This window comes from Anastrepha ludens, chromosome 4 (genome assembly GCF_028408465.1).
Source record: "Anastrepha ludens isolate Willacy chromosome 4, idAnaLude1.1, whole genome shotgun sequence".
NCBI lineage: Eukaryota > Metazoa > Arthropoda > Insecta > Diptera > Tephritidae > Anastrepha > Anastrepha ludens.
The window spans coordinates 120,345,692-120,367,412 of record NC_071500.1 but is presented as its reverse complement, the minus strand read 5'-3'; the positions used below and the strand labels follow the sequence as shown (position 1 = coordinate 120,367,412).

At 37.7% G+C, this 21,721-nt stretch overlaps 1 protein-coding gene across 1 annotated transcript; it reads left to right on the top strand.

Annotated features, from left to right (window-relative positions):
• Window positions 1-251: 251 nt before the first annotated feature.
• LOC128860901 (uncharacterized) lies at window positions 252-20,364 on the top strand. The gene is made up of 7 exons (XM_054098693.1): window positions 252-939; window positions 1,262-1,906; window positions 1,965-2,678; window positions 5,678-5,784; window positions 12,116-12,226; window positions 17,989-18,747; window positions 19,708-20,364. The coding sequence occupies exons 1-7, from the start codon at window positions 747-749 to the stop codon at window positions 20,014-20,016; spliced, it is 2,838 nt and encodes a 945-aa protein (XP_053954668.1). The 5' UTR covers window positions 252-746; the 3' UTR covers window positions 20,017-20,364.
• The last annotated feature ends 1,357 nt before the right edge of the window (window positions 20,365-21,721 follow it).

Below are 21,721 nucleotides of genomic sequence, written 5' to 3'. Positions count from 1 at the left end.
CTTAATTAAAAATAAATAAATTAACATATGGCGCGTACACGTCTGTTAGGTGTTTGGCCGAGATCCTCCTCCTATTTGTGGCGTGCGTTTTGATGTTGTTCAACAAATGGCGGGACCTACAATTCATAGCCGACTCCAAACGGCAAATGATTTTTTATGAGGAGCTTTTTTTATAGCAGAAATACACTCGGAGGTTTGTCATTGCCTGCCCATGCACAGAGATTAGAACCTACACACTCCCGAATGGTAGTCACGCGCCAACTCATTCGGCTACGGATGCCGATCATTCTCTTAATTAACCTAAATAATGTGATACAAAAGTCAGTCTCTTCAAAAACTTTTTCGATTTTATCGTCGGGCACCGAGTCGATTGTTTGAACAGCTGGGATTCGCTCATCAATCTTTTTTAATGTGTTTTGTTGTGAACTTTTACAGTGTTGTATTTTCATAAGATTTACCAGGAGTTACCACCGCGCATTTGTCAGCTATCAATTTACAAATATTTTTTTCGTTGAACAATTAGAAATCTATATACGCATCAAATAATTACGGAACACAGACACCACATTACATTATGGGTTTGAATAATTTTTAACAAAAGATTAAATCAGTATCGACGACAAGAGGGTGAAAATAACACATATATTTTCATATAAAGGCAAATTACAATTCAAATATTTGTATCTACTGAAAATAACAGTAAATCCGCCCGAAAATGCTTTACCTTAAAGTACACGTACGAGAATATGGCAACCTTCCATAACATTTTCAGCATAAAAGAGGAGGAAGCGAAAATTTGCAGTGCGTGTGAATTATTAAATAATTTCATTTTCCCTGCAAGAAAATGCAGTTTAAATGTTAAAAAGTGTTTGGAGGAGCGCTCTACCTATGCGCTTGTGAATTCAATGGATTTTAATTACAGAAACTTGGAGAATATGTGTAAGAAAACTGCCCCGTAACCGGTTCAATGCTGGATTATACCACAGAAATTGTCAAAGTCCTTCAAATTTATTTGCTGAATTACCTATTACTAAGTATCCTCCACATAAGAGATGCATTTTCTACTGAAAATGTATGTGTACATATATTTATGTATCGATATTGAAGTCTCCCTGTCGCACTTTTCTTTTTCTTTGCTTTATGCGTGCTTCATTCTTTATTTTACGCATGATTTATTTTCGCATGTTTTCCACACATATCCTGATTTCTTTCGTCAACGAATTCTTTGTTTTGATAACATTCGTAAACATTCTCTTTTCAGTGCCTCTCCTCGGTTCAATTGCCGCTGGCAATAATATGAATAGTAATCAAAACTTCATTAATCAACTTGCCGCGGCTATATCCACGGCGGTGGGTGCCGTAAATGCCGGAACAACATCTGGCAGCGCTAATGCTACCGCCATTTCGAATACTCGCGAGCGTACACCTGAACCACCACCAGCTCCAAGATTTCGATCAAACTCACCAGCAAGAATAAAACCGAACCGAGGCACTGCGCCAATGGATATTGAAAATGAATCGGAGGTTGAACCCCCAAACGCTATAACTACACAAACTGCAACCACTTCATTGCCCACGACGACTGATGCAAACATACCAGTGGATAAGTTTACAATAGGAGTGCATAGCACTAATATGTTTATGAATGGGTTTATGCCAACAACAGCGACACAAGCAGGCGGCATCAATGCAGCACCATATATGTTCTTTCCAACAAACCCAGCAGCAAATCCAGCTTCCACTTCCGCTGCGGTGGCCGCTACTCAGGCGGCTAATCAAATGTTTATGGATCCTACATCCATGATGGCAGCCATGCAGCAAATGCAACAAAATTATGCTGCTAACTTTGCAACTACGATGCCAAACTCCGAAGTCGGACTTAATGGACAAATTGGTACCGGACCAGGTAAGGCGTGTATTAGAGTTTTAGACTTATTTTAATTTTATGAAATATGATTCCATAGTCACTGGTATGAAAGATGTGATAAAAACCAAGAATTGCATACTTTTTCCACCTAATCCAAATGCGCCGCTACCTACCACACGTGAGCGTCCGCCTGGTTGCCGTACTGTCTTTGTAGGCGGGTTACCTGAAAACATCACCGACGAGTTTATACGAGAAATATTCGAATCTTGTGGTGAAATCGCCACATTGCGTGCATCCAAGAAGAACTTCTGTCACATACGTTACCGTCATGAAGCCTCCGTTGATCGTGCCATTTATCTCTCTGGCTATCGAATACGCATCTCCAACACCAATGAACCGGCTAATTTTGGACGGTTGCATGTGGACTATGCGCAGGCGCGTGATGATTTATATGATTTTGAATGCAAGCAACGTCAATTGCAGCGGGAGCAACGCCATCGCGAGCGTCTGTCGATAGATCGCATGCGTTCCCAATCACCGCCACCCATACCGCATTACAGTGAACATGAAGCATCGCTAGTAGCAGAACATCTGCGAAGTAGTGATACTTTTGTGAAGGCTGTACAAACTATTGCCATTTGGCTGGAACGTGGAGATTGCACAAAACGTAATGCCAATATATTTTATTCGATGATACAAAGCACACACGCGCATGTGCGTCGATTACATACAGATAAGCAGCAATTGGAAGATGATTTGCGCAAGGCGCGTGAAAGCTATCGCAAACAAATGCTGACGATGTCCACGCAATGTAAGTGTTTGATGTGATTATACTAATTTATCGAAGCTAGAAATAGTTTTGAAGAATGAGATTAGCTTTGAACAATGGTATCGTTTTTACCCCTGAGTGTGGTAGGGAAGTAGGCGCAGTTTCGCAAAAGAAAATATGATTATTTAATTCTTCACATGTATTTCTGATCGTTTTGCATTTGCGAAATTGCGCCTGTAAAGCGACTCAGCAACTAGTACTAACATTGAACGGCTTTTGGCAGGATCTACTTATGCTCATATACGAGTTTATTTATTTTTTAAATATAATTTCCTTACGATTCAGCATTATAACTGCATTAATACCATTGGCCGTGACCATTTCTATAACGGCATTGGTAAATATATCTAGGAATATGAATTGGCAAAAATTCTGCAAGGCAAAATTATTTTGAGGAAACATTAACATTATTGAGCTGAAACTTGAAAAATATTAAATAAAAAAAATGTATATTTATATATGTACTTGTATACGCAGTGTTGTAGGATGAGATAGCGACTCCTTTAACCAACGTTTTCATTAAATGGTATAATATAATATTTTCTTACTAAATCAAAAACGGTTGATTTAATAACTATATTCTTCTATAAAAATTATTGCCTCTAATCAAGTGAACCGGACTGTATGACCATAACGTCATTGATTGGGGGTCAAATACGGTGCACTACCTTGGTCGAGAAAAACTCGAGTCATTCCGGTAACGTAGAACCGGCTGCCATGAGAATGTGGTCCTGATAGTTCTAAACATGCTGATGTTGCAAAAGCTTGGGTTTTCAAGATGTCAATGGTCATTCTCGTAATTCCTGGCAAGTGAAAATCAGGGAGAGTGGTCCCACTACTGAAACCTGGGAAACTCGCCAACCAAGGGGCCGATTATCGGCCGATAACTCTCCTTTCTCCAGTAGTAAAGACTCTTAAAGCCTTTCTACTCGCACTTTACACGAAACACGTGTCCCCAGCCTCACACCAGCATGGCTTCCGAAGAGTGTAGAGTACCACCACAGCACTCACCGCCATAAACCCCTAGATCAACAGAGGTCTCAACCAAACCGCCTCTGCGAGAGGACTGTAATAGTAGCGCTGGACCTAAAGAAGGCTTTTGACACTGTCAGCCACGCCACGCTACTAGATGACATTTTACAGTCGACACTCACGCCAGGGCCGAAGAGGTGATCCGCGAATCATCTGAGTGGTCGACATTCGTCGGTGATATTTCGAGACCAATCTCTAAACAGAGGAAGTTAAAGTAAGGAGTTACGCGGGGTGTGTCCTTTCACACTTGCTTTTCAACTTCGACATCTTGAAACTCCATCGACGACTGCACGATATTAGCGTCGGGCAATGGCATCGATTGCCTGTGCGCCAAAGTGAATGATTTAAAACTCGATGACACACCAATCCCGACAGTAAACAATCCTAAAATATTGGGTGGACCTTCGACAGTTTGCTCTCCTTCTCTGCGCACACTACCGCTATTGCCACTAAAGTCCAAAATTGCAACAAGGTCCTCAAATCGCTGCTGGCAGCATCTGGGGCAAAGCAAAGAATTGTTGCTATCGACATTTAAAACAATAGGCCGGCCGGTTCTAAACTATGTTGCGCCCGTCTGGTCGCCTGGAACCAGTGACACGCAGTGGATAAAGCTACAGGCATGCCAAAATACTGACATTCGGATGGCGACCGGTTACCTCCTGATGTCCCCCCTTCAACACCTTCACAATGAGGCACAGATGCTCCCTGTAATGGAGCACAACAAACTGCTCAGCAAGCAGTTCCTGGGTGCTATCGCAGGTTCCACCCTTGCAGACACCTGCTTGTCCAGAGCCGCCTCCTAGGCACGTCAGGAGACACCTTTTAAACTACGCCGACGAGATTCAGGACAAAACTAACAGAAATCTACTGGACCAGACAGTTTTTAGACAGACATTAAACGACATTCACCGGGAGACCGTCACCACCTTCTTAAGCTCCCGTCCACTGAAGGCCGTAATCGGAGTTCAACCACCACCTATAGCAGATGAAGAGCTCCAGTTTCCCCGTGAGACACGCGTAACACTGGCACAATTACATTCTGGATACTGTAGCAGGTTAAACTCCTGCTTATCCAGAATTGACCCCGACATACCAAACATATGTCCGGCATGTGAAGGCACCTCGCACGACAACCGGTGATCTACACTACACTGACAGGGTGAAGTATACTGCTACAACAACAACAACAACCATAGCGTCATGGTATCGCTGCTACAACAGCAACCATAGCGTTGAATTTGTTTGTAATGTTAAACTGAAATAAATTTTAATGTAAACTCCCAAATTTGTGCCCATAACTTGAAACTTCACTTTCACTCTTTAAACTTGAAACTTCACAACTCTTTTTTTAAATTGAATTTGTGAAATAATCTTAACAAATTATTTCTTTCTGAAAATCTTTAAATAATTTTGCCTTGCATTTAATCCTTAAAAGGCGTTAAAATATTTAATATACATGAAAAACAACTTTAATTCCGGAACATATAGATTTCCAAAATGGAATGAAAAAAGCGAAAAAGGTTTGTAAAAGTACTTGCGACAGGTAAATTATTAATAAAATAAAGCTAAGAATCAATTTTCTAAAGAGCTAAGAAAGAACAATTTATCTTGACCGGATCAAAGTTTATTGGTAAACATTAAGCAAAGTAGCTGTATAGTGTAAAAATTGAAAATATACTTTGTACATCTGTATAGCTTTCTTATACTATCCCTTTTAATGTTGTAAGATTTTTAATACACATTTTCGAATTCCAAATGACGCCATTGCAATTTAAAGTCGCAAATAAACAAATTATTTATTTGTTTTGAAAATTTTATTTGAGAAAAGGTGGATTGAAAAAAAGTACATGAAAAACAAAGTATATAGTCAGCGTACATGCAAAGATACCAACGAATCAACCAACCCTCTCCCCTCTTTATTATTATTATTATTATAATTGCATATTCAGTCACTCAGATTGAAAAAGTGTTCAGTGCTGCTAGTCACAAGAAGGTTTGGGACCATTTCACCAAAGCCCAAAGAAAAAACATCGATCAGTGGAAGAAGCTGGCATTGGTACGTACAAAAGCGGAAAATCAACTATTTAATTACTTGCATTACATTCTATGTTTGTATGTGTGTGCGTTTATGTGGGCGTGCATTGCATATTGCTTGTATATAAATATAGTATATACACTCGTGCCTACATATATAAGATAGATAGGATGTATGTATGCGCTAATATGGTTGCTTGGTTTGACATTTGGTTCGCACTAGGACATCAAATTATTCATTATACAATATTATTGCATTTTACTAACTGCATTGTAGAGCACTCTGTACCGGTTGTTGTCCCTTTGTTTTAAATAAATTTGGTATTTAGAAATTCCCCATTTATATCTATGTATATTCACCACATTAGTTTGAGTTTTGAACTTCATAAGTGAACGTTTTCTATGTTAGTATTAGTCACAATTTATGAGCAAAAATCCCGCTTATATATACATATACCATATTTAGAATATCGGAAAAAGTATAGGGTGTGCTATTAAGACCACCTACTTTGAAATTAAAATAAAGCACTTTTTATTAGAAAACTTCGCGATCGTTTTTTCAATGACTTTTTTTTACAATTTTTCAATGATGCGTCGGTTTTTGCCTTTCAGTCCAAAAATCGTGTTTGAGCTGTTAAAAACACCTTTCCTTAAAAAAAGTTCCAAGAAAATGTTTTACGACGTCATTTAGCGACCGGATCACAACGCGACACCATCGGCGTACTCGTTAAAATGTTCACCATTTCGGTAATGGATTTTCACAATTTCTCTGCGTTCTTTGCGGCCGCCGTAAGGCCCGGGGTTGACGTCCACTGTAGGCACGAAGCACCAGATTAAATAAAAATAAATAAGTAATAGACGTGTACACTTCTGTTAGGTGTTTGGTCGACCTCGTCCTCCTATTGGTGTGCGTGTTGATGTTGTTCAACAAACGGATTGACCTACAGTTTTAAGCCGACTCCGAACGGCAAATGGTTTTTATGAGGAGTTTTTTCATGGCAGAAATACCCTGGCAAGTTTGGCATTGCCTGCTGAGGGGCGACCATTATAAAAAAAAATGTCCCATGTTTTGATTTTCATGCACGGAGATTCAAACCTACGCTCTTCCGAATGATAGTCACGCACCACCCATTCGGCTACGGCACCAGATTAGATTGAGATTTATTGAAGGTTTGCACTTCGACCTCATGGCCTTTTGTGCCCCTACTCATCACAGTACTTCATCCAGACCCAGTTCCCTCATTAAACTTAAGATAGAGCTGGGTTGGACTGCGCTTATGTGAGTTTATTCTGGATGTAAATGGCCGAGATATCTCAGCCTTCTCCGCGCTAGAGCGCTGCATTCAAGGAGAAGGTCCATTTGAGTCTCCTGGAATTGCTTACAGAAACGACAAGAGTTAGTGGACCATATTCCGATCATGTGTGCAGTCAGCAATTCTCAGTTTATCCTTGGAAAGAACGATGCACCAAATGAAGGAAATGGTTCTTATCTAATAGCGGTCGCCCGGCAATTGCAAACTTTCGAATGTATTTCTGCCAACATAAAGCACCATCTGCCGTTCGGAGGTCGCATGAAACTGAAGATTTCACACCAAACAAAGGATATACGCGCCAATTATATAGTACATAGATATATAAATTCTTTTTTTCTTTATGACCTATGCATTTCACACATGATACCGTACGCCCCAACGCAAATAATGGCGAAAATTACACAAAAAGGTGGTCTTATAACCACGATTTGAGACCACTCTTTTGCTTGGATGTAGCTTTATCGTCAAAGGTCAAATAAAGTCGATAGAAGTAATGTTAAAATTCGAATAGAAAAGGGTACATTTCACGGTTACCGCAAATTGATTATTATAGTGAAAAAGAAATACCGCAAGATGGATACTATTATAATGATATTACTCGTTCCCAAACGGACCGGATTTATCTGCTTATAAATATACCCAGACACGGACTGTCACTTTAACAGAATTTCACCAAAATTAATGTGAGATTTTTTATAATGCTTAATAATTAATAAAAAGCACATCCCAAAGTTGACCGACACACTCTTGTGTTGTGGCTCAAATTCCATCTTTAAGTACCACGAGAGCCGATGGGTCGTTTTTCAAGCATTTTCCAAGCGGAAGTGTAAGCCGTCAGTCTATGTGATCAATTTAGACAGAAATCTCCTGAATGAGCGACAGCCAGGTGGCACTCAAGGCACTGCCATCCTGTGAGGTTAAATTCTCACTGATCCTTGAGTGTATCGGGAAACTGAAGTGGTTAGGGGCGCACATTCGCATCTGACTAATTTGGGTTCGAGGTCACAGGGGGATAACTGGGAACAACGTAGCGAGTGCATTGGCAAGAGAGGCTGTGGGCATCATTATTAATAGGGCCCGAGCTCTTCCTTGCTATGGGACAAGACACCTTCAAATAGAAGCTTGGGAGTGAGGAGACCAGGCTAAGGGAGGTTAGTTGGCACAAAACTATGGGGCTACGCCAGGCGAAATTCTTAATGGAAAAAAGAAGTTTAGAAAACTTATAACCTTCCCTCAGAATATACTGAAAATACTCACGGGTATTTTAATAGGTCATTGCAGATGGCCGGTCATCTATTATTAAGATTTCATATGGCTCTGGGACTCTAATGACTTCATTCAGAAATGTTGAGGATGCCAGCATCCAAGAGCCTGAACATATTTCCAATTCGTATTTAAAGTTCAATTAAACAATACCTCCATAACTGTGGTCCGGCACGCGAAGTGTAACCAATTAAAAAGGTCATAAATTTAGTTTGGAAACTTACTTTTATTCAATTCAAAGTAAAATGTGTATGAAAATAATACAAAATTAAGAATCAAAATACTTTTGCTCGATATGTCCACATTTTGCCTTGACTATGGCTTTGAGACGGTCCAGAAACGAATCACAAGCTGCCCGAATGTGCCTTGCAGGTATTTTGGCCTACTCGCGGACAATGGCTTTTTTCAGCGATATTTTTTAGCCATTCTTCACTCGAGCTTTGTCTGCCACCGAAATGTTTAACTTCTTCACTTTTTGGACCATTTTACGTAACGTTGCAATCTTTTGATGACCACCTCCATGACTTTTCGCGATGCTACCAGAATCATTGTAACGAGTAGTGGTGCGATAAACAAACACTTTATTTACTTTAAGGGTTTCAAGCTCTCGAACAATCTCAGGTTGTGATTTTCCAGCCAAATACTGGGTAGTCGAAAAAGTCTTTTCGTATTTCTAATCAAACTAACTCATTTTTTTTATATTTATAATGAACTTTATTAAACCAAATTATGTACCATTTTGGTCGACCACCTTTTGCCATTTTTCTTCTAGAGACATTATTCCATCAGTGTACAAATTTTGTGGTTTCTCGGCGAAAAAATGCGACAAGTTATTTTCACAGGCTTCTCTTGAAGCCAACTTTACTCCATTAAGGGAGTTCTGCATTGACCGAAACAAATGGTAGTCCGATGGTGCAAGGTCAGGGCTATATGGTGGATGCATCAAAACTTCCCAGCCAAGCTCTCCAAGTTTTTGCCGAGTCATCAAAGATGTGTGTGACCTAGCGTTGTCCTGATGGAAGACGACGCCCTTTCTGCTGATCAGTTCTGGCCGTTTTTTTCGATTGCTTGTTTCAATCTTATCAGTTGTTGACAGTAAAGTGTAGAATCAATCGTTCGAGCAGGCTGGAGCAGCTCATAGTGGATGATTCCTTTCCAATCCCACCAAACACACAGCATAACCTTTCGAGGCGTCAATCCTGGCTTTGCGACCATTTGTTGAGCTTCACCACCCTTGCACCATGATCTTTTTCGCACAGCCTCTTCTTTTTGTAACCAGCCTCTTTTAAATGGTTCAAAACCGTTTGATGGTGAATGTTTAGTGCCTTGGCGATGTCATGGCAGCTTATGTGACGGTCCTCGTCAATCTTTTCCATAATTTCATCGACTTTTTCAACGATAGGTCGACCGGAGCGAGGTGCATCTTTCGAATCGAAATTTCCGGAACGGAAACGAGCGAACCATTGTTGTGCTACACGAACTGATACATCATCGTCTCCGTAAACTTCACAAATTTCATTGGTGGCTTGCGTGGCATTCTTCCCTTTTTTATACAAAAATTTCAAAATATAGCGAATTTCTTCATTTTTTTCACTCATTTTTGAACAGCTATAACTTTTTTTCAACTTCTCCAAATTTAATTTTTTTTTGGTTAAATGAAGCTTAAAATGTCACCTTTCTAACGCCATATGATATGGCACAATGTAGTTGATAGCACTGGAGATAGATGACTCCAACGACATCTACTGACAAAATACGAAAAGACTTTCGACTACCAATATAATGCAATCACACTATTACGTTTGAAATCCATTACTGATTCTCTTTTTTCGCATTTGCTCTGGGCAAAATGCATCCGCGCGCTTGTAAACAATACCCTGGGCTGTCATTTAGCCATCTAACAGACAGCTGATGCCCGTGCACCAGCCATCAAACCAATAACACTTTCTGAGAGGCAAAACGTAGAGTTCCAGAGATTACCAAACTCTTTGCTAGCTTTTGTTATTAAGCATCTAGGCATCTACCTCAAAGCCAAGTGAGAATAAAGATCGACAATATTTCACTTCATTTGGTTACAAAAACCCTTTCAATCGAATATTCGTACTGAAATGCAATGGAGCTCGTCAGTTGATTACCAGAGTTGTCGAGCAATTTAAAAAATTTTTTTTTTACAGTAACACAACTAGTGAAAGTGACCTCAAGTCGACTATTCCAATCGGGAACTTGATCAAAAAGAATAGTTACAGAAATGGGGTACAGAAGTAGTAGTCATAAATATTTCAACCATCGTATCTACGCCTCCACTCACGAGTTACAAAGAAAGAATGAATATACAGGGTGCGCCGTCTTTTATGTCGGTATGAAAACATTGAATAACTTTGGAAAATAAAACAACTGATTTGTATAAGTGGGGTATTTTTATTTGGTTTGGTGATTTACAATTTATTAAAACTATTTTTTGAATACTATATCAATCAAGTGACCACCTTTATTAGCATAACAAACTGCGATCATTTTTCTGCATTTGCCATCACCTTGTCAAGCATTTCGGGTTTTATAGCGTCGATTTCTCGTTGTTTCGGTGAAAAAGGATCCATGGTTGAAATTGTACAGTTGACGTATCGAAAACATGTATGTTGAAGTCGATAGGCTGGTAAATGGCAAAGTTATTTTGCGTTTACATACCGACATAAAATATGGTGCACCCTGTACATCAAATCAATAGCCGCACACCATAAATTGGAGGAGAAGCGCGATCGAAATTCCCAACTTAATATTTACAGTCAATAAAGATATTATACCCTGAAAGCATATTAACGCATAACTCAAACTTTTGCCCCATAACGCTGTCATAAAGGACCAGCTACCATCCAACTTGTCGATCCCAGAATTTATAGAATGCCCGCTATTTCTTTACTAGCCCCATTACACCAAATCATATAACTCCCCGTTCCTCGCTGCAAAGCTAATCACGACCTAAAATTAGTTAGTCTCAAAAATATTGTTAAAATATTATGATAAAAAAATCAAGCATTTTCATTGCATGCACCTTAGTAATAATTCATTATTTATTATTTCAAATTAAACATTTTTTTTGCTAAAAGTCTCGTAAAGTGTTTATTGCTTAGAGAAAGCTGTTAAGTTGCTAAAATCCTTTATTTTCAATTGAACCTGTAGATAACCTTGATTGGTATCCTTTCAATTAATTTCCAAATGTTTCGCTCTGCACTCTGTAGCTTTAGTTTTCTGCTGTTGGAGAATTGCATGTATGCATTTAGTCTTAAGTATTACCTTCTACAAGTATAGAGAAAGGCTTCTAATTTGTTCATCTACATCTACATCTGTATTTGAATTCTTCTATGTATTCTATATTTTTGCTTCGGTTTATTTGCCTTAACTTGAATATCATAAAAATAAAATGGTGGTTTTTCTCTTTTTTCGCAACAAAATTAATATATATTTTAGACAAAAAGTTAAGTTAAAAAAAATCAAACCATTTAAAATTAAAACTCGTATTGAAAATTTATTTTTAAACGAATATCATTTTCAAAAGTTCAAATCACGAGGTAAGTACAAACAAACTGGAGGGGCGAAAATGCTCCGTAATTACGATAAATAAATGAAAAATTTGCTATTCCGAGTTTAGGAGTTTTTTTCGAATCTAATTTAATTTAAACTTGAAAACAAAAAAAAAATATTTCTTTAATTTAGTTGTAAGTAATGCAAATATACGTAATTCCAACTATGCTAATTCTTATTATGATGTGAATAATACAGGAACTACGCTCCGTGCAAATTGAGGACGATGAAATGGAAATGTCCGATGAGGATCGTAACTATCAGGGTAGCAGCGCCAAGCGTACGCGTTACGATGCGGAGAGTTTGAAGGTGAGCAAAGAAATACACCCAACTCGTTTTTTACACAGTAGATACGTTCCTTAGAAAAGCGTGCAAAAAAAATCGTTTAAAAACTACATCCGACATGTAGTATGGTGAGACATTTCCCAACTCCCTTAAGATAAAGGAGCTTTAAAAATTTTCCCAAAAAAACCGTGGAAAAGACGTAATACCGGAATCCATATTGCATAGGTATTTATAAAACAAAAACAATTCATTTTATTACAGAAAAATTAAATGAGTGTACAGTGAAAACTCAATCCGTAAGTACAAAATATAGGAATAAAAATCAATTTTGCAACTATTCGTCGCTACTTGATGATCAGCGCGCATGTTTATTATGGACAGGCCCAAAAATGCTGTCTTCAGTAGCCTGGTGGAAAAAAATAATAGAAACAAGGACACTTTTAGCATTTTCTTTTTATATCTTATTTATTAAAAAAAATGTATATGAGCCGTTAATGATGAACGCATTAAATTACATAAGCAACCCAAATAGATAGTATTTATTTCTAGTATGGTAGTTGGAAAATACAACAGCAACAAACAAATAGTGCAATAGTCTTGTTACAAAATCTCAAAAATTTCTTAATATTTGGTGCTTCCACCTTTATATTTTTTTACTTCCAAGTATCCTATGCATGGAATTGACGAGCTTAGTACAAGTGCGAGGGGTTATAGAATATCACTGCCCCTTAGTTCGATCCCTTTCCCGTTCTTGATTCGCGCTCTATATCCCCCAATCCTTTTTTTTAGTATTCCCCATAGATGTTCTATAGGGTTAAGGTCTGGTCCCTGTGAAAGCCACTGCAAAACGTTAACAACCGCTAATGACTGTTTGGGGTCAATATCGTGCATAAACTCCTACTTTATAGGCATCTCCTCTCTAGCAAATGGAAGCATGGCTGTATTTAAAACATTTATGTAGTCCGTGGCGCACATCGTGACTTCAACCAAAAAAAATTGGACCTACACTGTTTGTAAAAATTTGACTAAAGCAGCAAGAACAATTGTATTTTTTAAACTTAAATGCAAAGTAAATGACGTACTTACATGTCAAATGAAAAATGCAAAGTTAATTTGATTTCTTTCTATTTTTTCTATAAAAATACGCGAATATCATAGTTTAATGTTCAAAGAACACTGAGAAGCTGAACAGACAATGAAAGCAATTTGTCAAGATATGCAGTGGTAGTACCGTTTTACAGTAAAGGCAACTTTGATTGAACGATATGTTAAACAATATTTACACGTAATAGTTGCAAATCGCTCTCATTTCTATTATTTTTTCCACCAGTATATGTCAGATACTATACCTATATCCTTATCTGTCGAGTTTTATTCAAATTATCAACGGCTCCTGTTGGTTTTTTCGTTGTAACCAAGTCTGTTATTAGCCATTCTTTTTTGCTTTCTCGAGTTGTTTATAGAAGGTAGCGTAAAATTAATCATCCTATCGGAAGATTTATAATTTTTGCAAATGGAGTCGTAAGTCAATCATATTTGACACTTGTGAACTAGACAGCTGGAGTATATAAACATACAAGTAGTGGAGCTCATGAAGATCAAAATAAAGATTTTCATCATCCAAAATAATTTTTTTTGATTCAGTAAAAAAAAATATTAAAAAACAACATTGGATGATTAATTTTGCGCCACTTCGTACAGTACTTGTTATCCAGCTATACGCGACACATTGAAGAAGATTACGTAGAAATTTTAATACACAGTTGGTCTTGGTTAGTGCTGAAATGTACTTATTGCTCTTATCTTACACGAAAATTTTTTAATTAATGGGGCTTGAGGCAATAAGAATTAAATTATGGACACGAAAAATATTGGTCGGGCGAAAAGCATTTTAATATAAAATTTGTAGAAGCAACCAAATGGTTTTTATTTCATTTTCTTCCTTATTAAACAAGAAACTCATCCATTACACTGTGTGACAAAAAAACAAAAATTAAATATACTTTTATGGAGACCTCGCACAACTTGTGGCTATAGAAAAACTAAAAAAAATGGTATAGGAGAAATTTCCAATACACCCCCAAAATCTTATTTTATGGCCATAAAACCGTTTTTCAGTAGGTAGATGTGAACAATCACTCCTAACTTCGCCAATTTCCATCCGATTTCAAATTGGTTTTTTTAATTCATAGAATGAATTCATAGAATGAATTTTAATTCAATTACAGTCAAATAAAGCTCAATCGACGCAGAATTAAATTTACTATAACAGTAGTGTACCAAAAAACATCCTCAATATCTGATAATATTGCAAAAATGATGTCAAAGTTGAAAAAATAGAGAAAAAATAAAAAAATTCCAAATACTTCCGTCTACAGTCTCGTCAGTTGTCATTTCAGAAAAATTGTCGACACATTGTCAAAAAGGCTTGTTTTTGTTCTTTCGAATTAAAAAAACCAATTTGAAATCGGATGGAAATTGGCGAAGTTAGGAGTGATTGTTCACATCAACCTACTGAAAAACGGTTTTATGGCCATAAAATGAGATTTTGGGGGTGTATCGGAAATTTCTCCTTTACCATTTTTCTTAGTTTTACTATACCTACAAGTTGTACTAGGTCTCTATAAAAGTATAATTTCACTGTCGCACAGTGTTATCTTTGTTATAAACAAAATGGCGGAATTTAGATTTGACTCCTCTCACTAAGCAATGGACATAAGTTTTTATTACGCTATCTGCCGCTCTCTACCAATTCATTTTAAACTGCTGCTCATTTTTAATTTCTTTTTTGTTTTTAGCAATTTTCTTTCACCAATTTCCAAATATTTTTCAATGGGTCGCAATGGTGGATAGTTTGGATAGTTCTGGTTCTTTTGAACAATATTTACCCCGTGGTTTTCACCAGTTCATTGCAAGACGACTATAATAACTCGATGCTAAATCGGGTCAGAACAGAACTGAGTCTGTACGTTGTTTTTTGAATGGCAGCAAACGTTTTTGTAAACACTGCTTCATATAAATTTCTTGATTTATAGAGCCCGTAGTAATGAACGTTTTGCATTTCATATCACACTTGCCAAACCAAATATTTTTTTATGGAACTTGCCCAAAATTTTTAGCTTTAAGGCACTTAGGATTCCGCGTTTGCTTTTACTTACTTTTTGGACATAACCTTTGGACATATTGACCAGTTTCGCAGCATCTCGAAGTGAAAAGCAAGGCTTTTTCGCTTGTGACGACGACACAAGTCCTTTTTTTTTCCATTTTCAGACCTTTGTTCAACCAGCAAGGTTTCATTAAACTTTTTTAATACAAATGACATTTTTTTTGCGCACAATTTTGTCCGCAAGGTCACACTTAACCAAGCAAGAAGAAGAATACCTAGGAGTTACGAAGAGGGAATACTCCAGGGAATACTAATGGCAACAAAAACTATACTAATATTTTATTTATAGTTAGTTGTACGCAAGTGATGGTTACACACAATCGACTAGTTTTTTCGTGTCCATTCTTTATGTTTTGTTTGAAAATCATTTGTTTGTTTTAAGATTCGTGCAAAAACGAAAATTTCGTTTAAAAAGTTTTATTAATGAACCGTGTAAAAAGAGAGTTGGGTGCATGTTAAATAAACTTTATAAATTAAAAAACTTTGCCGACCGAAAGCGCTTCGCCATTGCCTTCCAGCTAATACATCCAATTAAGTTGAGATAATGAATTATTCCAAATGACAAGTCTGTTGACAATTGTTGTGCTCTATCTAGTCAAATCGTATTTTGTAGATAACGCCCTTAATACGGTCCTAGTATGGGCAGAGCGAATAACGCTTTTCGAGATTTCATTAAGAAGTTCTCTCCTAGAAACTTCGTTTTTGTCTAGAAGAGGTATTTCTATAAAAACCTGACCTATATAGCTTTTGACAACAGACCTGATGTTGTCCCTTGTTGACTATTGCCTTCAGGTTTTCTTAAATGGCTTCCAATTGAATCTTGTATGCGAATTTCGTAATTATTTCCTAAATCCCACCAATGGGTGCTGTCTACTTGGTTATTGGTATGTTCATCAAAAGCCATCACACCCAGCAGCTGGTGTATGTGCTTTATATAGTCCTCACTTTCATCAGTTCAATCGATGAATCTACGACTTCCATACTTTATTTCCTTAAGCCGCATTATTTGGTGGTTTTACCACATTTTGATGCTGATGATGTGGTACTAATGGCGTCAGAACTGTGCCCTAATATGATCAGTGGGATCATCCAAAGGGCGTTAAGCGAGCTTAACCCTTGGGCCACAGGCTGTGGCCTAGGTTTAAGCCCACGTAAAACAGAACTTATGCTTTTTACCACCAGATATAAGGTATCAATTTTTACCCTACCAAATATTAGCAGACAAACTCTCTCATTTTCACCCAGTGCAAAGTACTTAGGGATAATTATCCAAACTTAGCTGGAATTTAAACGTCGAAGAACGGGTAAGAAAAGCAAAAATTGCTTTATATGCTTGGAAGAAGATGGGGGTCTTCAACCTAAGCATACATTACGGTTGTATAAGGCGGTTATACGACAAATTTTATCGCATGCTCGGTAGTTTGGTGGAAAGCTGTAGGGAGAGATACCAATACCAAATTACTCGGCGGAATTCAAAGATCAGTCTGTGCAATAACGGTCGGTGCAATCAGAATATGTCCTAGAAAGAATCTCAATGCACCAACAAACGTTATTCCAATAGACCTATATATTAAGAAGATGGCAGTCATGAGTCTATTTAGGTTAAATGAAGCGGGTCCTGGAAAAAAAATTATGGTCATGCCAGTCTTATTATTCCGACAGACTCTGTTAACCTCGGAGAGGACTGATCATCCCGACGGTAACTTTCAATAGGAATATCGCTATTCTTTCGCATAGTCAAGCTATAATCCAGGCACTGGATTCGGCTACAAGTTTGTAGAACAAAGTAGGAATATCCTTACCACCTTGAGTGAAAGCCATAAAGTTACCTTAATTTGGGTTCCGGGGCATCGGAACATTGAAGGTAACGAAAACGCAGATGAATTGGCAAGAGGATCTGCGATGAATAACGCTCTTGTAGAATCGGTATTAACACCATTAGGTGCAGTCAGGAATACAATTTCTCTAAAATACTTCCGAATCGCGGATTGTAGATGGAGAGACCAGACGAAATGCCCGTTATGGCCCACCTACAACCTCAAGCAATGGCGACATTGATAAACATGAAACGACGGGATGCCTGGAGACTAACAGCAGTCATAACTGGATTTTGGTCTCTCGGGGAACAAGCAACCGAAATGTGCATCCCTCACAATACAGTTGTAAACAACCGGAGAGGAAGGAAACAATCTTCCATTTCCTCTGTAAATGCCCTGCCTTATGGAAGGGCAGAATGTTAACCCTGGGCAAACCGCTATTCGAGAGTCTCGAACAACTGTCTGCCTTGAACGTCAACAACCTAATAAGGTTCTTAAACCGCGCATACTGGATATAGTCTTGCTGTAAATAACTGTTAAACAAGCTGGTAACGAGGATGTGCCAACAAAAAGTGCGGAAGCGCTACGTGGATTCTGGATGAATCACCACTTTAATCAACCAACCAAACATATTTTGATTAAGTAGAGGGGGTAAAACTTCGCCACTGAATATTGTCATTGCTATTCAACAATAATTTTACCATTCAGCAAAGTTGATACGAGTATCTTAATTATATCAAGTACATCTTCTGTCCTGAAACTACTTTACAAATACAATGTCTGTTCTTTGTATTCCTTTTCAGGAGGAGAACGACTCACTGCGCTGCCAGCTGGAAGCCTTGCGCGGCGAAATGTCTCACGTCCGCACCGACATCAAGTGCGACAATGATTATCGTGAGAAACAGATCAAAGTGTTGCAGGAAACGATACGCAATATGCAAACACAACTGTTGCAAACCAAAAATCGCGAGCAAAAAGACTCAAAAACTATCCAACAACTCGAGCGTAAACTTAAGGAATCTGGTGTTAAGCAGTTACTTCTAAAAACTAGAATTAAAGAGAGCTCCAGCAGACGAAGGGATCGTGAGACATCATCAGTTAACTCTGAAGCAAGCGAAATATTAATAGATGAGGCAGAAGATGACGATGATGATGATGTGGAAGAGGTGAAAGTAAATGAGCAAACGAGAAATAAAACAGACTGTCAAAATAGGGAGAGAGAGAATACTGAATACTCCTCGAGTGCGGTGGCTACAAATTCATCGCGAACGCGTACAAATCGTATGCAAATTATTGATATTGATGTCTATAAGAGTGATGACGAAGTGAAGATAATTGAAGATCACACTGACGTTGTTGAAATACATGAAACTGATGAAGATGAGCGAATGGCTAAAAGTAGCAAGGTTGAAAAGAATAATGACGAAACGCAGAAAAATGAGGAACAGACGCAAGAACGTTCCAAGGTGGATGATAGTGAAAAAACTGCGAATTTAACTGAAGAAAAGCCAGGCATGGTGGAAGTAGAAACAAACCTGCTGGAGGACTCAAATGACATTGAGGTATGTAAATCTGTGGAACTATAACCCATTCTGTCAAAAAAATATCGGGAATTGTTCATTTAAAAAGCACGCGTTACACATATGTCAACATTTTTTTTTTTGCTGCAATATTGGTGCAACTGTCCTCTATAGTGTCGCAGAGTTTGAGCGTGATCTGTCAATTAGCTTGTTTTTGTCACTTAATTATATAATATCAGTCAACCGCAAGTGTGCTCTGCGATTTTCATTATCGAACACCGCATTTGTCTTAAATTTTCTGTATTTGAACGGGATTTCGTGTGCCAAATCATTGAATATGTTGCAGAAAGCCTATGGCGAGTGTGCTTTATCAAAAACACGGGTCTACGAGTGGTATAAGGTCAACAGGTGGCTAAATGGCGCTATTCACATGAGCCGAAACCCAGAAAACTACGTCAAAGTCGGTCAAAAGTGAAAGTCATGCTACTCCTTTTCTTTGATTAGCATGGTGTTTGCACTCTGAATTCATTCCAAATAGTTCTACGGTAAATAAAGAATATTGTTTGGAATTTGTGCGACGTTTGAGAGAGAATGTGCGTAGGAAACGGCCCAATTTGTGAAAAAAAACTAAAGGATCTTGCACCATGATAACGCACCATCTCACAAGGCTCATATTGTGAACATTTTTTGATCAAAATCTCTACAAATATCATCGAACAACCACCATATTCACCGGATTTACCCCCTGTGACTTTTTCCTTTTCCCAAACCTTAAATTGTCACTCCGCGGACTCCGCTTTGAGTCGATAGAGGTCATTAAGGAGAATTCGCTGAGGAAGCTGAAGAAGATCTCTCTCCTATTTTGAAGGTGACAAAATAAATTTTGATGACAACAATTAATTATTTTGCGTTTTATTGAACAATTCCCGGTACTTTTTTGACAGAATGTATATACAATACAAGCTAGTTAAATAAAAAATAATAATATTTTTCTTTTTGTAGCCTAAATTCTTGCCATTTGTGGAAGCTCAAATTATCGCACTAGTTGCAGCCTATTTAATAGTGCACCCTTTCGGTGTCAGCACCGAGTCAATTAGTGTTTATCTTCAACAATCTATGAAAACGTTAGACCTGAAGGTTCCAACTTTGGAACAAATATTAACAACATATACGAATCTATTCAAGATGGAATGCGACTCAACAGATGGAGTCGATAATGGAACCAAAGTTCAGTGGAAATTTTGCGGATTTACAACAACTAGCGATAGACCAGAGGAAAAGGAAACAGTTAACGTGCCCAAGAAAGAATAGAAAGCAACAAAATCGAATGCAAAAAAGTTACACTCCCTACTCGCTAAATACCAAATTTGACACATATTTTTACTAAAATGTATCAATAAGTATCAATTAATCAAATATAACACAACGATTTTAATCCTTACATTTAATAATTGCGTAAAAGTCAGACGCAACTGAAAAAGTAATTTTCGAATGAAAAAATCGATTTTAAAAAATACAAATAATAATTTTGTTATTTGAAGAAAAACGAAAAATTTTAATTCAATGATGATGAACAATAACTGTAAGACTAGTTTAGTTTTAACCATGTAGAGAGGTATGGGAAACCAATAAAACCAGCAAGAATAAAATTAATTTTAATATTACATTTTTACATTTTACAGCTCTAGTAAGTCTAGCTAATTTTATATATGCAACATCCGCGATGCTGTCCAGAAAAGCGGTGTTGAACTGTTTCTTTCTCTTCTACATGCTCAGAGCCTCTGCAAAAGTCGAAATATGGTGCCCCAATTCTACTGGCATGCGTTCCTATAAGTCAGTACCCAGATAGGATTCCTACTAATATTCTTAAATATTTTCTATTAAATTTAAGTAGACTTTTAATGCGACCCATAATCCAATCTGACCATGATACAGGTATGTATCTATCTCCAGTGATAGTTGGCAATACTTGAGGTGTATTTGCAGCTTATATGTTGCCAAGGGCATAGATATATCAACTTTGTCTCAATCGTAATTTGGAGCGTAAAGCCCTGTCTGCCTAACTCATCAGCCACCAGTTACTGTGGTTCGACACCCAGAGTAGAGTTATGGAGAAAAACTGTGCGAGTATCCTTAATTGTTCATGACACTTAACCACTATTTTCGAAAAGTGTTTCCATGTATGTGGATATTTCTGACTGTAATTGCGTCTTTATTTAGCCCTAAAAGGCCTTTAATCGCTGAAGCTTTAGCTTGGAATATGCTGCCTTTATCAGGCAAGCCGAAAGGTATGTTGATGCCTATATATGCCGCCTCCTACTTGATCGTTGAGCTTAGAACAGTCGGTATATATACTGACTCCATTTTCATAAAATACTAAACCATTTTCCCAGGTCTTTCTAGATGGAAATTCGATCATATAAGGCCTATATGAGGTATAAATCCACCGAGTCGTAGAAGTTGCTGGTAACCGGAATACAAGGAAACAGCCCGAGAATATGCGAATTCCCCTTGTTAAAAATATGGCAAATGTTATTGCATTTTAGAGAGTCGTCCGCAGGAGCAGTCCTCTTTGAATAAATGGAAGTATGTGAGGGTGTATGTATACCATGTTGCTATTGTATTTTTTTCAGAACGCGTGCACTTTCATGGATCAATAATGACTGATACCTTCCCAATTTAAAGATCGGTGGTGTTTCGAAGTGAGGCAAGTGAAATAATTTGAAACTGCTGAGGTTTGGGAAAATGGAGCAACAAAAAAGGAAGCAATTTTCATAACTATTTGAGGAGTATGAAAGCGCGTTTTCGTGAATTATAAAAGTAAAGCATGCGATCCCTCACTAATTGAGTGGCGCTGGTTCAAAATTCAAACCAGTAATATTTTAAATTCTGACTCATTAAGCGAAACTCTAAAATTAGTGTTCAAACCGGATGAGAGACAGTAAAAATGATTTTTTGTTTTTTTGTACGACAGATTTTTCTGATGTACACTTATGGCTAAAATAATAGAAGCGCG